Source organism: Hermetia illucens, chromosome 3 (genome assembly GCF_905115235.1).
Source record: "Hermetia illucens chromosome 3, iHerIll2.2.curated.20191125, whole genome shotgun sequence".
Lineage (NCBI taxonomy): Eukaryota > Metazoa > Arthropoda > Insecta > Diptera > Stratiomyidae > Hermetia > Hermetia illucens.
Genome location: NC_051851.1, coordinates 47,014,337 through 47,030,158, shown reverse-complemented (window position 1 = coordinate 47,030,158; position 15,822 = coordinate 47,014,337). Strand labels below are relative to the sequence as shown.

Sequence of the window (15,822 nt, the reverse complement as noted above, 5' to 3'; positions counted from 1 at the left end):
GCAAAGGTTATCCCGAGCCGCATGCCGGACATAGCATTGGTGACCTCCACATCGAAGCTATGACCGAGACAGACTTCTACAAGTACCTAGGAATTCTGCAAGGAACCCATGCTCGAGTTGATGATCTGAAGGAAGCTCTGCTGTCCGAATTCCTGCGACGTGTAAAGTTTGTGCTGAAATCGCATCTCTCGGGGAAGAATAAAATAAGCGCGTTGAATGTATTCGCTATCCCTTCACTGGCTTATGCATTCGGAATATTGCCGTGGACGAAGACCGATCTGGAAAACGTCCAGCGGCGGATACGGACAACTACGTCCAAATTCCGAAAGCATCACCCAAAGTCTGCGGTGGAGCGGATGAACCTGCCTCGTGACATCGGAGGTAGGGGCGTGGTTGACGTGGCGGCACAACATCATCGCCAAGTCCACTCGCTGCGCGCTTAGTTTTACAGCGAAGAGCAGGCGAGTCCCTTGCATGCGGCTGTCTGTAAAGCAGACTGTGGACTGACTCCACTTAACTTGAAGGATCGATCTTTCAATCCTCTGAGTGGGGTGAAGTCGGACCAAGAGCGGATCGATGAATGGAAGTCGAAGGCAATGCACGGTAAACACGTGAATTGTCTTTGGCAGCCATTTGTCGAACAGATGGCTGTGTGCTGGGGAGCTCTTTGCTGAGACGGAGGGGTTCATGTGTGCCATTCAGGATGGCGTGGTCGCCACCCGAGCTTATAAAAAGATCATCATGAAAGAACGGGTGGAGAACGACCAGTGCAGAATGTGTGGTTCGGCGTTAGAGACGTTGGACCATCTCATTTCTGGCTGTACTGTTATGGCACCGGGGCAATACATCACCAGGCATAATGCTGTATGTAAGGTTATCGATCAAAACCTTGCATACAAGCATGGGCTGATCACGGGAACATGTCCGGTTTACCAATATGAGCCGCAAGCAGTACTTGATAGTTCTGCTTACAGCATGTATTGGGACCGGCAAGTTCTGACTGATCGCCATACCGCACACAACAAGTCTGACGTACTGTTAGTTGACAAGACGGGTCGCTCCGCGTATATTATTGATGTTGCTATCCCCCATAACAGCAACATTGAACGGAAATACGTGGAGAAGAAGGTGAACTATAAGCCGTTGGCTCGGGAAATCAAAGAAATTTGGCGTCTCGAGCGGGTGGTTGTAGTTTCTATAATATTGTCAGCTACAGGTATTGTACCTAAATCCCTAAATCCCTGACGGCTTCCCTTAATGTCCTGGGACTTTCGCACAGTCTGGTTCAAACCATGCAGAAGTACACCATTCTGCATACGTGCTCGATGTTGCGGGGAGTACTCGACGGATTCTCCCACTGACCTACCACCGACCACCACCACCAGTGTCCCTTTAGTTTTTAAGTAGGTAGGATCGTCCGAGCCTAAATGCTTGGCACTTAGTGCTAGTATTAGGTAAAATCCGGCATCTGCCGAGATTGTGATAACTCGGAAATAATAATCGTTGGCGCAACAATCCATATTATATTTGTTATTATATGTGTTAGAACACTTCATTCAAGACCGTAACGGTACACTACAGTATATTGTAGGAGACAATGTGGTCAGCATTGCGCTCGCCCGAGATTATTACCCTGATTTAACTCAGGTACTCATTCACAGCTGAGTCGACTGGTATCCGACGTCAAATCACGATACAAATCCCACTGCCACGAGTGAGATTTGAACCGCGACCTTCCGTACAACAGCCTTGTGCTCTAACCACTCAGCTATCCGGACATCCTCATTTAGAGGGCCAGAAATTCTTCGGAGGATTCTTCTTTCGAACGCGGCTAAGACTTCGCAGTTTTTTTTACTAAGAACCCAAGTCTCTGAGGAATACCTAACGACTGGCAAGATCTAAGAGCTTTTACTCTATGGTGAGACGTTTCGAGCGGAACAGTTTTTGTAAACTGAAATAGGCTCTGTTGGCTGCCAACAACCGTGCGCAGATTTCATCGTCATAGCTGTTATCGGTTGTGATTTTCAACCCTAGATAGGAGAAATTTTCTACGATCTCAAAGTTGTAGTCTCCAATCTTCATTGTCGGATCGATGAATGGAAGTCAAAGGCAATCCATAGCAAACACGTATATTGTCTTTCGCAACCATTTGTCGATTTGCATTTGTCGAACAGTTAGTTGTGTACTGGAGGGCTCTTTACTGAGACGGAGGAATTTATGTGTCCCATTGAGAACAGCGTGGTCGCCACCCGAGCTTATAAAAATTTCTGCAGCATATTCTTGAATAGCTAATCTAACGATCTATGCATGTACATGCAATCCTCGACTTACGTCGTTTCAAGTTACGTCAAACAATGTTTTGACACTATTCTTCCAGCATGCGTCAGTTGTTTCTATTTCCGGCATAAGAGAATTCAGTTGTCGGCAAGGTCCGTGGGGCCGGCGGGGCGCGGTGTCGGCGAGCGGAGATTACCCGGCACATGCCACTGATTTTGTTTAGTTAGTTCAGAGACAACGGGCAATCAAGGCGCATCTTTAACAGTTTTTGTTTTTACACACATATTTAAGTGAATTTTAATCTGACTATGCCACCTAAATAAGACAGTCATAGTAAAGTGAAGAAGAGAGTAAAAAAGACAGTTACAATGGAGGTTCAATCTATGATTTTAAAACTCAAAGATCGCAACTGTTCAACTTCATCTATTGGACGAGAACTTAATTTATCATGCACGACCGTACAAACAATATTGAAAGATAAAGAAAAACTGTTAATAGCTCTACCTTCCGTCTCTTCAAACAGCATTATTATACTAGAATATGTGAAATGGAAAAATTCTTGTACACTTGGATTCAAAATCAAACTCAGTGACGGATTCCTCTAATTTTGGCTATTATTCAAAGTAAGGCGCTGAGTATCATCAACACACTGCAAAATAAACGTGGCGAGAATAATAATGAAGAAACAAAATCTTTTTCTGCCAGTCGCGGATGGTTCATGCGCTTTAAAACGAAATATTTGTTACATAACATTCGAGTACAAGGAGAAGCTGCTAGTGCCGATCATGTGGCTGCTCAGAGTTTTCCTGGAATATTAAAGGAAGTGGAGACTATTCACCTAAACAAATTTTTGTCGTGTACGAAACTGGTTTGTTTTGGAAAAAATGCCTTCCCTTACTTTTATATCGCAGAAAGAAAAGTCTATGCCTGGGTTTAAAGCGGCTAAAGATCGTTTGAGGTTGTCATTGGGTTCGAATGCTGAAGGTGATTTTAAATTGAAACCCCTTTTGGTTTACGTCAAGAGTACTCTTCCAGTTATATGGAAGAGTAATCCAAAGGCATGGCATGGCAATAATTTGGTTTTTAAAGCTTTACTTACTTTGGACAATGCTCCCGGCCATCCTGTGCGTATTACCACAAATCAAAATTTTTCCTGCCTCCATTCACCACTTCGTTGTTACAGCCGATGGATCAAGGAGTTATAGCGTTTTTTAAGGCCTATTTTTTCAGGAGAACTTTTTCATAGACTGTAAAGGCTATGAAAAAGATGCCATGGAGCTGAGAGATTTTTGGAAAAGTTATAATACAGGGTGCGGCAGCAGAACTTCCTTTTTTCAAAACTCAATAAAAACTATTGTATGCATCGGAAAATATTTATTTATTTTTTATAATGTAGGTACATGTCTAAAGTTTTTATTTACATTGTTTTGAAGATCAAATCTGTTCGGTGACGTCCCTCATTCTCCATACATTGCGTAAACCGATTTCTGGCGTTTGTCATGACTTTTGTTAGCATAGCAGGTGTTATGTTGGCAATTTCTTCTTGGATGTTGGTCTTCAAATTTTGTAGGGTTCTTGGACGGTTCACATAAACCCCATAGAAAAAAATCACAAGGGGACAGATCGGGATAGCGTGCCGGCCATTCCAAATCGCCTCTAATTGAGATAAGGCGCTCTGGAAAGTGTTCCCTCAAAACAGCCATCGATGCTCTTGAAGTGTGTGCTGTTGCACCGTCTTGTTGGAATCAAGTGTCCCCCAAATCCAATTTTTCTAGCCGTGGGAAAAAAAAATCTGTAGCATGTTTACATACCGGTCCGAATTCACTGTAACTGTAACCTCATTTTCCTCAAAAAACCAGGGACCAATAATTCCAGCTGAGGAAATTGCACACCACACTGTGACTTTGGGTGAATGCAAAGGTTTTTGATGCAATTCTCGAGGGTTGGTGTCAGCCCAGTAGCGCATGTTTTGTTTGTTAACCGACCCACACAAAAATGGGCTTCATCGCTAAAAAAAACAATAGCCCCCTCGGGAACGACATCAAGAAGAAGTTCACACGCGTTCATCCGAGAATCGAAGTCACGTTCTGAAAGTTCCTGCACTATCGCCATCTTATAGGGATGAAAATGAAGATGATCACGAAGAATTCTTCTCACAGAACGATCGGATAGTCCAAGGGCAGATGCGTGTTTGCGCGCAGAACGCCGTGGCGATCACAATATTGACGCTCTAACTGCTTCAATGTTCTCAGGTGATCTAACGGGCCGAGGGACTCCAGTTCTTCTTTTTGTCGCACTTGCAGTTTGTCTGAATGTAGTGACCCATGTAACAATTGATTTGCGGTCTGCGACGGGAGCCAACGGGGCTAAATTAAAGCGATTCCGAAATGCACGCTGTGTTGCAATAACCGAACATCCGCTTGAAAAGTAAACCTCAACGGCAAAGGAACGCTCCTCACTATTCCAACGCATGATGGCGACTGAACCGTGTCGGGACAAAATTTTACAGTATCCCCTCTTGAACGAGACCACTAGCGCCCCGCTATGACATCAACTAACTGAGTGACGCGCATTTTAAAAAAGGAAGTTATGCTGCCGCACCCTGTACCTTGCAATGCGTAAAAAACAGCAATTTAAAAGGAGTTTGGAAAAAGTTATGCCCACATTTTTTTAAGCCATCTGAAAGTTCTTTATCTACAGATGAACCAAATATCGATGAGACCACAACTGACATTGTTCATTTGCCTAACCGTTTGCCTACATTGCAGTTACTGCTGACAATATTGATGATCTGTTATGCTACATTCGCAAGAACTGACTGATGAAGATCTTATTGAATGGAAGACACAAGTACAAGAGGAAGCAATCGACAAATAGAATAGAATGCCATTAAAATTTTTGAAGAAAATGACCCTAATTTTGAGAGAAGTTTTAATGTTAATAACAAAATTTTTGGCAGCCTATCAGCGTTATCAAAACCTGTATGGTAGCAAAAAGAAAGAAGCGAAGTAATCTAGAATTCATAGTTTCTTTAAGCCAAAAGTTTAATTTATTATTTCTCATTACGTATTTTGATTTATCACAATCTCGGCAGATGACGGATTTTACCTAATACTAGCACTAAGTGCCAACCATTTAGGCTCGAACGATCCTACCTACTTAAAAAATAAAGGGGCGCTGGTGGTGGTGGCCAGTGGTAGGTTAATGGAAGAATCCGTCGAGAACTCCCTGCAACATCGAGCACGTATGCAGATTAATAAAGTTTTACCATTATTATTAAAATTAATAACACACAAATACCAAAAATAACTAGCAATTTCATAAGTACATGTATAATTATTTTAAGAGCTTACTTTTGATAATAAAGTATGTATAATGCCGTTTTTAAGGTTTTGTGTAAAACAAAACCTTATTAAAATCGATTCAATGTTTGTCTGTCTGTCACACATACTTTTCTCCAAAACGGCTGAACCGATCCGAATGAAATTTGGTGGACAGATGAGAAATTCCACACATACAGCGAGTGGCATAAATTTAGGTGGAGTTTAAAGAGGGCTCCCCATACATGCAAAGGGGGGATTCTAAAATTTTTTTCACCAGATATATTCGTGTAGGGTATCAAATGAAAGGTCACTTTCCGAAGCTGGCATTAGTTTTGGCGTGAATTGTAAAGTGCGTGAATAAGGAGTCAAAATGTACACATTTGAAGTGAGACAGGACTCATTTTCGGAAACTACCCAACCTAAAAATAAAAAAAAAATAGGGCGATGCGCTTCATCTAAGCATCTAGGCCTCAAAATATGTCCCATTCCCATATTTGCTCAAATAAACTCACTAATAATATATTACCAACTTTTAGAAATTTACTGAAAAACCTCCCTTAAATTCATCCTAGGACTTCCGAATTTTGCAACAACATAGAGAACATATTTCGTAAATACGTGCAAAATTTCATGTAAATCTGGCCATTGACACCAAAGTTATAGCAGTTCAAATTTAGCAATTTCGCACGAATTAAATACTCCCAAAGCTATGCAAATAAGATGCTGACGTCATAATTCACGGGAATAATTGACATTTCCGTGAAATATTAAAGTCGCATTTATGAAGAATCTACTTATTTGCAGCCCTTTTAAGGTTTTGTGTAAAACACTTATGTGAAATCTAATCTTCGTGAGATGTCCCATTCCAGTATCTGCTCAAATAAATTTACTAATAGTATATTATCAACTTTTAGAAATTGACTAAAAAACTCCCCTTAAGTTCATCCTAAGTGTACTGCACCGACATAGAGGACAGCCTCGTGCATACGCATGCCAGGTTTCATGAAAATCCAACTATTAGTGGGAAAGTTATAGCAGTTCAAACTTATCAATTTCGTGCTAATTAACAGCATTCTAAGCCATACAAATAAGATGCTGACGTCATAATTAACGAGAATAATTGACATTCGAGTGAAATATTAAAATTCCATTCAAGAAGAATCTAATTCTCCCCAGCCTTTTTAAGGTTTTGTGTAAACACAAAACCTTATTAAAATCGGTTCACTGTCTGTCTGTCTGTCTGTCTGTCCGTCTGTCTGTCTGTCTGTCTGTCTGTCTGTCTGTCTGTCCGTCACACGCATTTTTCTCGGAGACGGTTATAGCGATTGACACCAAATTTGGTAGAAAGGTGGGAACTATGAACGCTCACGCATACAGTGAATTACATCCTTTTACGTTGAATTTAAGGGGGGTCCCCATACATGCAAAAGGGAGGTGTAAAATTTTTTTTCATCAAATATAGTCATGTGGGGTATCAAATTAAAGGCCTCGATTAGTACTTTTCAAAGCCGGTCCTAGTTTTGACATTTGTTGGAAGGGTGGGAAGCGCGGGGGGTTGAAAGTGATCACTTCTTTAAGGGGGCCATTCTCAGAAACTACCAAACCGAAAAATCTGAAAAAAATCAGGAGGCTGCCACTATATGGTGCCTGGGCTCCGAAATACCTTCCATGCCGATATCTGTTTAAATAAAGTTAATAATAGTATATTACTAAAATTTTTTGTAATTGGTTAGAAACCCCCCTTAAGTTCATCCTAGTACCATGAAATTTTGTAGTAATATAGGCTATAATATAGAGCATGACCTTACCAAGTTTGGTGGGAATTGCACTATTATTAACAAAGTTACAATACCTCAAATTTGTTGCTTCTTTGAAAATTGAAGACTATAAATGTCAATATCACCCGAAAGTGGATACCCTCACATAATATATGAATATATTACGTGCTACGTACTAAGAAATACACAAAACCTTTCGTACCTAAAGCGTCCAGCTTCCGGTTTCCCGACTTGTTAGGGTTTGTGTAAACACAAAAGCTTATTAAAATCGGTTTACTGTCTGTCTGTCTGTCCGTCACACGCATTTTTCTCGGAGACGGTTATAGCGATTGACACCAAATTTGGTAGAAAGGTGGGAACTGTGAACGCTCACGCATACAGTGAATTACATCCTTTTACGTCGAATTTAAGGGGGGGGGTCCCCATACATGCAAAAGGGGGGTGTAAAATTTTTTTTCATCAAATATAGTCATGTGGGGTATCAAATTAAAGGTCTCGATTAGTACTTTTCAAAGCCGGTCTTAGTTTTAACATTCGTTGGAAGGGTGGGGAGCGCGGGGGGTTGAAATTGATCACTTCTTTAAGGGGGCCATTCTCAGAAACTACCAAACCGAAAAATCTGAAAAAAATCAGGAGGCTGCCACTATATGGTGCCTGGGCTCCGAAATACCTTCCATGCCGATATCTGTTTAAATAAAGTTAATAATAGTATATTACTACAATTTTTTGGAATTGGTTGGAAACCCCCTTTAAGTTCATCCTAGTACCATGAAATTTTGCAGTGATATAGGCTATAATATAGAGCATGATTTTATCAAGTTTGGTGGAAATTGCACTATTACTAACAAAGTTATAATACCTCAAATTTGTTGCTTTTTTGAAAATTGAAGACTATGAATGTCAATATCACCCGAAAGTGGATACTCTCAGATAATATATGGATATATTACGTGCTACGTACCAAGAAATACACAAAACCTTTCGTACCTGAAACGTCCAGCTTCCGGTTTCCCGACTTGTTTTATATTTGATGTAGGTTGCAATCTTAGCATTTGCCAATGATATTAAACTCAGAGTGTGAAGCGTATGAGGTTGACTATTATCAATACAGGGGTTTCCATCAAATGATTTATTTAAATCGCTTTCTAAAAAGTAGAGGGCATTGAATTTTTTAGTCATGTGACATGGAGCTGTCGTGCAATCTTCGCTCCGCACATCTTTTTCTTTAGCCTTTGTCCCGTTCACAAGCGGGGTCGGCTCGTCGTGATCGGTTTCGTCATTTTATTTTATCAAATGCCTGATTAGGATGTAACGACGAGGCCTTTAAATCCCCATCCAGCGTATCAAGCCACCGTTGTTTCGGCCGGTTTTTTGGTTGCTTACCATTGACTTCGATTTTCAGACCAATATTGGTAAGTGCATTCTCGTTAGCGTGAATTACGTGACCATACCATCGAAAACGCCTCTCTCGCAGTTTTTCCACGATCGGTGCAAACCCATATCGATCGCGATTTCAGATGTAATCAAAACGTGTCACGCCACCAGTTCAATGCAACATCTTCGTCTCCATTACCGCCAGACGTCGTTCATTGTCTTTTATAATCGGCCAACACTCTGAACTATAGAGAGCGGCAGACTGACATTGCGGTAAATTTTAGATTTGAGACGTTTGCTGATACGTCGATCATAAAGAACACCAGTTGTGGAATGCCACTTCACGCAGGTCGCATTAATGCGTGAAGCAAATTCATTCCGCAGTTCTCCATTGGCTGATAGCATTGACCCGAAATATTTAGTGCGCTCAGTTCTTGGCAGGTTACTGAAACTGACAGCACTGAGCAATTTAAATATCTGGAGTCAATACTGTCAGCCAATGGAGACCTACGTTATGCTCCTCACATAGGGAAACACAAAACCTTTTATACTTGAAGCGTTAAGCTTCCGGTTTCCCGACTTGTTTAAAATTTTGAGTCCGTGTGGCTCCTAACCCTTGAATTTTACATGTAAACATATGAAAAAATATGTCTCGATTTACGTCGCGTATTTTGAGAACCTAACATGCCGTAAGTACGAGGACTCCCTGTATGTCGAATTTGAAAGCATTCTAATTTGTTTCCGCCTTAAGGGCTAATATAAGTTATTAATTGACACTATTTTTATGAAGTAAATTGTCTGTTGCCCAATTTCCGGACTCGTGTGTATTTTTGTATACTGTGTTACCAAAAATTGTGTGAAACAGCGAATTTAACTTTCCTTGCAAAAAATTCTAATGTTTTCATTGATTACTATTACGATTGCTAATGTCATCCATCACTTTATCATATATTAAGCTTATATTATATTCTCATATTAATCCATTAGACTATCAAAAAAATAATAAAATGTTGGAGTTATGGCCGCCGGCTTTCTCTACAGTTCTCGAAATGCGTTCGTTTAAACTTGAGAGCATTGAATGGTAAATGGGTGCGCGAATCACGTCACTGCATTACACTAATTTATAATCATTCAATTTGCTTCGAAAGAATACCGAATTCTAAATATTCCGAAACGGAAGGGGAATCCCACAATCAAACCCCCTCGAAGTGACAATCTTTTCACTTAGTAAACTGCCACCTGGAGTTCATAATATGAACTAGGCAATTTACAGCAGTGTATTTGCCTGTCACTTTGCACGTGTGAAGGATTGTTGATTCGTGTTACAAGTGATATTCAGCCGCAGTTGTTTTATTCGGTTTTTGAATAAAAGGATTATTAGTTCTACGATATCTTGTTGTTGTCAAATTGATTGATTTGAAATGAAACGACTCAGTGAGGAGCGGGCAAAAATCCTTTTTGAGAAACTCGCGAAATTGTAAGTTGTTCCCTTCGAAAGTACATTCAGACGTCACTAAACGATTGCTTGATATTTACAGCATTGGTCCCAACGTCAAGCAATTAATTGATCGCCCGGATGGAACCTATTGCTTTCGGGAGCATCGGGACCGTGTCTACTACGTGTCCGAAAAGATCCTCAAGCTTGCTGAGACTTTCAATCCAAACCAACTTGTTTGCGTGGGAACATGCTTTGGGAAATTCACGAAGAGCAACAAATTGAAGCTGCACATAACTGCCTTGACGTACTTAGCACCTTACGCCCAGTACAAAATCTGGGTAAAACCATCGTTCGAGCAACAATTCCTCTACGGAAACCACGTACCCAAGTCCGGGTTAGGGAGAATAACAGAAAACACTCCGCAGTACGCAGGAACCGTTGTGTATTCTATGAGCGACATGCCTTTAGGATTCGGTGTAGCCGCGAGGTCTACAGCAGATTGCAAACTGGCGGATCCCCTAGCCACAGTGTGTTTCCACCAAGCAGATATCGGGGAATATATAAGATCGGAGGACACCTTGTTTTAGACTAAGTTAGGTTTTTGGAATTTTACAAATAAAATAAGTGAAAAGCAGCAAAGTGTATCGAGTTAGTTGTGCATGGCAGTGGCCGAAGTCCTTCATTTGTTTCTTAATAGAAACTGTTGCTAGAAAGTTTGATAATTCGGAAAGGTAAGTTCGTTTGTGAAGAAAAGAAGGTGAATGAACTTCCTTTTGAAATTTTTAAATGGCAAGGCTACGGCCAGGTTTAAGAATCAATCAATCACGTCATCGACAGCTATAATACTGCATTTGGTAGTGTGGGAAACGACAGCAGTAAACAACAATTCTTTGATCGCGCACCAATGGATAATGCCTTAAGTTTGAGCTAAAAGCTGCTTCATTAGGGGAACCGACATCGCAAAATTTTTCAAGACATTAGCATATGGCAGGGAAGTAGGTAAGAAAGGTCATTGACGGAAAAACAAACTGCGAAATCCTAACGAATATGTGAAAATAGTGGGAGTCAAAAGACCCAATGCTATGCTAGCGATGTAAATAACACGTTATTTAATTAATTTAGTGGGGGGAGCCGCCTCCCAAAGCATTCAGCGCTTTTGATAGACCTATTGTACCACCCTTGGGGATCGCCTATTCAATGGTCTCTCGCCTGCGACGTTCCCACTATTTTGCGAATCTGAGAACATTCTCCAGAGGCAAAAAGTATTCAGATTCTTCGTTGAAGAAAACCTTCCCCAGGTATCTTCGTCTGTGATCTGATATGAAGTGCAAGGCTCTTTCCTACTCCTCCTGACATTGACTGCATATAGCCGAGACCAGCACTCCAAATTTTCTCCATGTGCTAGTTCAAGAAACATTGTCCTGTTAATAGTCGTATTAGCGCTTTCATGTTCCACTTCTTGAGGAGCAACAAAAAAAAACCTCGAGCTCTTTCACAAAGATTTTCGCCTGCTGACAGACGTTAAAATTGCGCCATTCGATTGCGTGAATCCTTGCAATTTTACCCTTCAGAGTGGACTTGACAGTGAATAGCCAAATGCCAAAAGCTGACTTTGGCCCTACCATTGTGGATCTATAATACATCCTTGGCGAGCCATTCTGGCAGCTTGAATGATAATGCTGCCCGACTGTCGGAACAAATTCGAATGGTATCGCGCCAATTTCGTCACGTCTCGTGTGAGGAAGAGAGAAACTGGTCCTCGAAACACCGGTATATGAGCCATAAAAACTTTTTATTCGGCATTTAGAAAACAAAGTTTAGTCTTGTTTTCCCACCATTCTTTCCATCATCACCATTCTTTTGCTGCCAATGAAATGGCATACATACATCTCCGCCTAGAATACGGTACTAATTTTTTAAAATGTCGAGCCTGCTCTATAATCGGTTGTCCTGGAACACCCCTGCGCCCGATTCGTCTTCAATGACTGACCGGTCGGTGAAGATTGTTAAGTCTGTAATCCCAAAAGACTGGCGGTTATTTATCGACCGTTCTTCTGTTGATTGGTTGGAAGCTTTTTGTGTCCGTGTAGGTATGCTTCCTGGTTGAGGAATAAATATCATCTTCACATCACGCCAGTTAATTGGAATACAAGCGCGTGCTAGGCATGCACCCAGGGCATCTATTCCCTCTATTATTAGGGCGACGAAGAAGCCATCCAGACAGTTAGTTTCTTTACAGAAGCATCTCCATGATGATCGTTTACTCGATTTTATGCTCTTCTTAAGAACTTTTTGACCTTCTTTGCCCCGATTCCAGCCAACACTGAATCAGTCTTTAGAACTCCTTTGAGAATTACCCTTGTTATTGTAAATACTGTTTTGCTAAATTCTAGTGCCACCAGGATGTTTTATACTGCTTTGTCGTATTGAGTGAATAGCTCTCTTCGAAAGCTTCTCTCGTGCTAGTTGTAATCATCTGAGTTGTTTTCTCAATTGCGCTCAGTTCTATTTTATACGTTACCCATCTGTCTTCCGTGGATTCCGAAATGGAATTGTTGGAGGTGGATCCATGTCCATTACGAAATCAATGCGCCTGTGATGATATCGCTTGCTACCCTTCACTCTCCGACAAAAGCCGCCACGTTCAACAAAGTTGGTTCATTGCCCAAATTAACGATCTGCAGTTGGGTTCCTACCAGATACTCTAATGATCTTTATCCTTTCGCGTTGATGTTGGAACATCATATATGATGGGCGCTAAGATCACATTCTGCTGTTACCCCCTTGCTTTACTTTCGGCATATTGGGTAGCTCTGATTAATGTTCCACTGGGAACGTCGTCTGTCATAAGGGAAGTAAGCAGAGCCTCCTTGTCTCCCTGTTGGCTTTTTATGGTTAGTTTGGCCGTTGTGGTGGCGCAATCAATTAGGTCGTTAACCCAGACAGCTTGCAGGTTTTTGGAATAACCACACAGTAGAGGGGTCTATCACTTGCATTGGCAAACAAAAGATCAGTATGTCGGAAGTTTAGGTCCTTGACGTCCCCACCCATGATTTTTGTTTGAGACAGGTCTTACATCCTTCCTATCTGGATGAAGATGCCGTGGACTGCACGTTCCCTTCAATCGTCTTAGGATGCGAAATGTATAACGTGACGGTCCCAAGCCCGATGCAGAAGACTGTTTTAATATCCGATAAAGAACGCTGATTGTAGAGAAAGTTAAGGTACACGCATACCGACTTTAAGCTAAGCTTAATGCTTTGCAAGGATGCAGCTCTTACAGCTAAGAGGACTTGAGTTAGCACTGCTTGGTATCGAACCAGATGGATTCGTGTCGTCAAACAAGAGCCATCCATCGGCTTCGATAGTTGGGATCGTTAGAGGACCGCTTTCGTTTAGGCTTGTTGCAGATGCCTCAGACACTTCTTTCCCCTCAACTTAGGCACAATCCGGGGGTTATGGCTTGGCCGGAGGCGAGTTGCCCGGAGGCTGTTTTCTGCTCCAAGATAGAAGCTTATCCGTGCACAAGACTTTAACCTAAGCAGTTCAGCCGCGGATGGAGTCATAGGTCAGGAGTATTGGCAGAAAAGGCCTGTTTCGTCTCGTCTTTCAAGGACTGGGTCCCAATTGGATTGGTTTCCACTTGAATAAGTGGTCTCGACTCGGATTCTCCATCGATGGGTTTGTCGTTGCTCCTTCAATCAGGGTTGGTTAGAAATTTAAATTTTGGTTTGGTTTGGTTGGTTTTTGTGTTTTTAAATTTTTCGTACGAGTAAATTGATTTCGCCGAGACAAGGAAACTGAGGGTCGCCTAATACTCAGAGTTGGCTGTTCACAGCCTCATTTTAACCACAGTGATGTGTGTATGTGTTTTATTTTTTTTTTTACAAGAACATTCCGTATAGTCTGCTGGATGCAATGCAAAAACAATCAACGAAAAAGGATAAAATAAAAACCTGGCTAATGGCGAAAAACAAAAGAAACTCCATTTTCGTGTCCAAAATTAAAATCCGAACAGTGCCGAAAAATGACTGGTTAATACTTCATATGGAGAATTTTAGCATCACATACATCCTTCATATTCGGCTGTTATTCGAGAAGACGTTCCATCAAGTATTTTTTGTTCGAAATATAGTTAAGAACCTGCGGGATTATATCGACGGTAGGCTTCGCAAAGGTCCCACTCTTTTGAATTACTTCCTATATTTTGAATTTCTACGATGAATTTAAAAGAATTTCGGGTAATTTTCTAAAATATTGTATTATACCATTATGAACTTTATCTGTGCAGAAATCGAAATAAAATATATTTTGAGTTCTAGATTTTTCGGTTGAATAATCCCTCCTCTATGTTCCACCCAATATCAAAAATAGGACGACCAGTTTCGAAAAGTGTGCACTCCCCTTTGGCATGTACTGTAACTGTTCCTCCCCTACTATAAATAAAATGATTCACATACCACACGTTCTTACCTAATTTCGTGACAATAGGTTCAGTCGTTTCCGAGTAAACTTGGTGTGACAGACAGACATTGAATTAATTTTATTAAAGTTCTTTTCACACGAAACCTTCAAAAGGGTAAAGATTGAATTTTCAACCACATCCCTGGAGATGGTTCGAAAGCCATAGAAGGGGAAGAGGAACGTTATCAACCCCAATGAGAACCCGCAGTGGTCACCTACGTCTTTCTTAAGTTTTAGGTCTCAAATTGTTTATAATGGTCAAGCTTGAATTTAAACTTGAAAGTAGAGGACGGGATGTAGGAGAAAGATGAAGGTCCCGCATTTCTAGTTTCACTGGGGGGAAAAAGAAAACGCATTGAGAAAAAAATTGGTCCCCAATGAAAATGGCGACCTTGCGAAGCGACCGGCAGCCTAGTCTTTTCATCCAAGACTTTACGCATTACTTATTAGCAAACTGTCATGTTTTCTCGACCTTGGATCTCTCCAAGGCATGCCACCAAATCTCTGTAGCTCCCGAAGATGATCCAAAGACTGCAATTTGCATAAATTTCGGACTCTTAGAGCTCACACGGAGATTCATCCACTCCACACTACGAAACTTGGGACTTCTGTTTCCTAGAACACCATCCAAGTAGGATGGTCGCCTCGTCCGCCGAATCCAAACATTTTTCAACGTTTCCTTGACTATGGCCTAGTTCTTAACGTGCAATGCAAATTCCTTCAACCGCAGCTGAAATTTCTAAGCTATTTCATCATTCAGACGAGGTACAAGTGATCGCGAGCTTTTCGCTTAACGCCTTAAGAGGTTCTTGAGCATGGTAAACTACTACCGTCGTTTCTTGTTCAAAGCCTCTCACCATCAGTCCCTCCTTAACGCCTTCCTGGCTGAGCCTAAATCCAAGAAACCGCGGGAGGTTGTGTGATCTTCAGAATTCAGGCGTTTGAGATCACCAAGCTGCACTTTTGGCTCACTCAACAGGATGCACCCCTACCCGTGTTCGTCGATGCCTGAATCAAAGTTGGCAATCGTTGAGTTTTTCTCGAAGCAGGTGAATACCGTTCAACGGAACCACATCACCTATGATTGTGAACTATTCGCCGCGTATCTGAGTATTAAATACTTCCTTTTACCTTACAGCAAAAGCGTGACAGAGCGTTCTTTCGCCAA

The 15,822-nt window shown here is 41.4% G+C and overlaps 1 protein-coding gene across 1 annotated transcript; it reads left to right on the top strand.

The window, feature by feature from the left end:
* Positions 1–10,035: 10,035 nt before the first annotated feature.
* Positions 10,036–10,824, top strand: LOC119651489 (60S ribosome subunit biogenesis protein NIP7 homolog). Its single transcript, XM_038055103.1, has 2 exons — positions 10,036–10,229; positions 10,291–10,824. The coding sequence occupies exons 1-2, from the start codon at positions 10,174–10,176 to the stop codon at positions 10,775–10,777; spliced, it is 543 nt and encodes a 180-aa protein (XP_037911031.1). The 5' UTR covers positions 10,036–10,173; the 3' UTR covers positions 10,778–10,824.
* Positions 10,825–15,822: the final 4,998 nt, after the last annotated feature.

Excerpts from the sequence above, each read along its gene's own strand:
- LOC119651489 (XM_038055103.1), top strand. The coding sequence starts at position 10,174 with ATGAAACGACTCAGTGAGGAGCGGGCAAAAATCCTTTTTGAGAAACTC. Across the intron at positions 10,230-10,290 it reads TTTGAGAAACTCGCGAAATT|CATTGGTCCCAACGTCAAGC; the intron begins GTAAGTTGTTCC and ends TGATATTTACAG.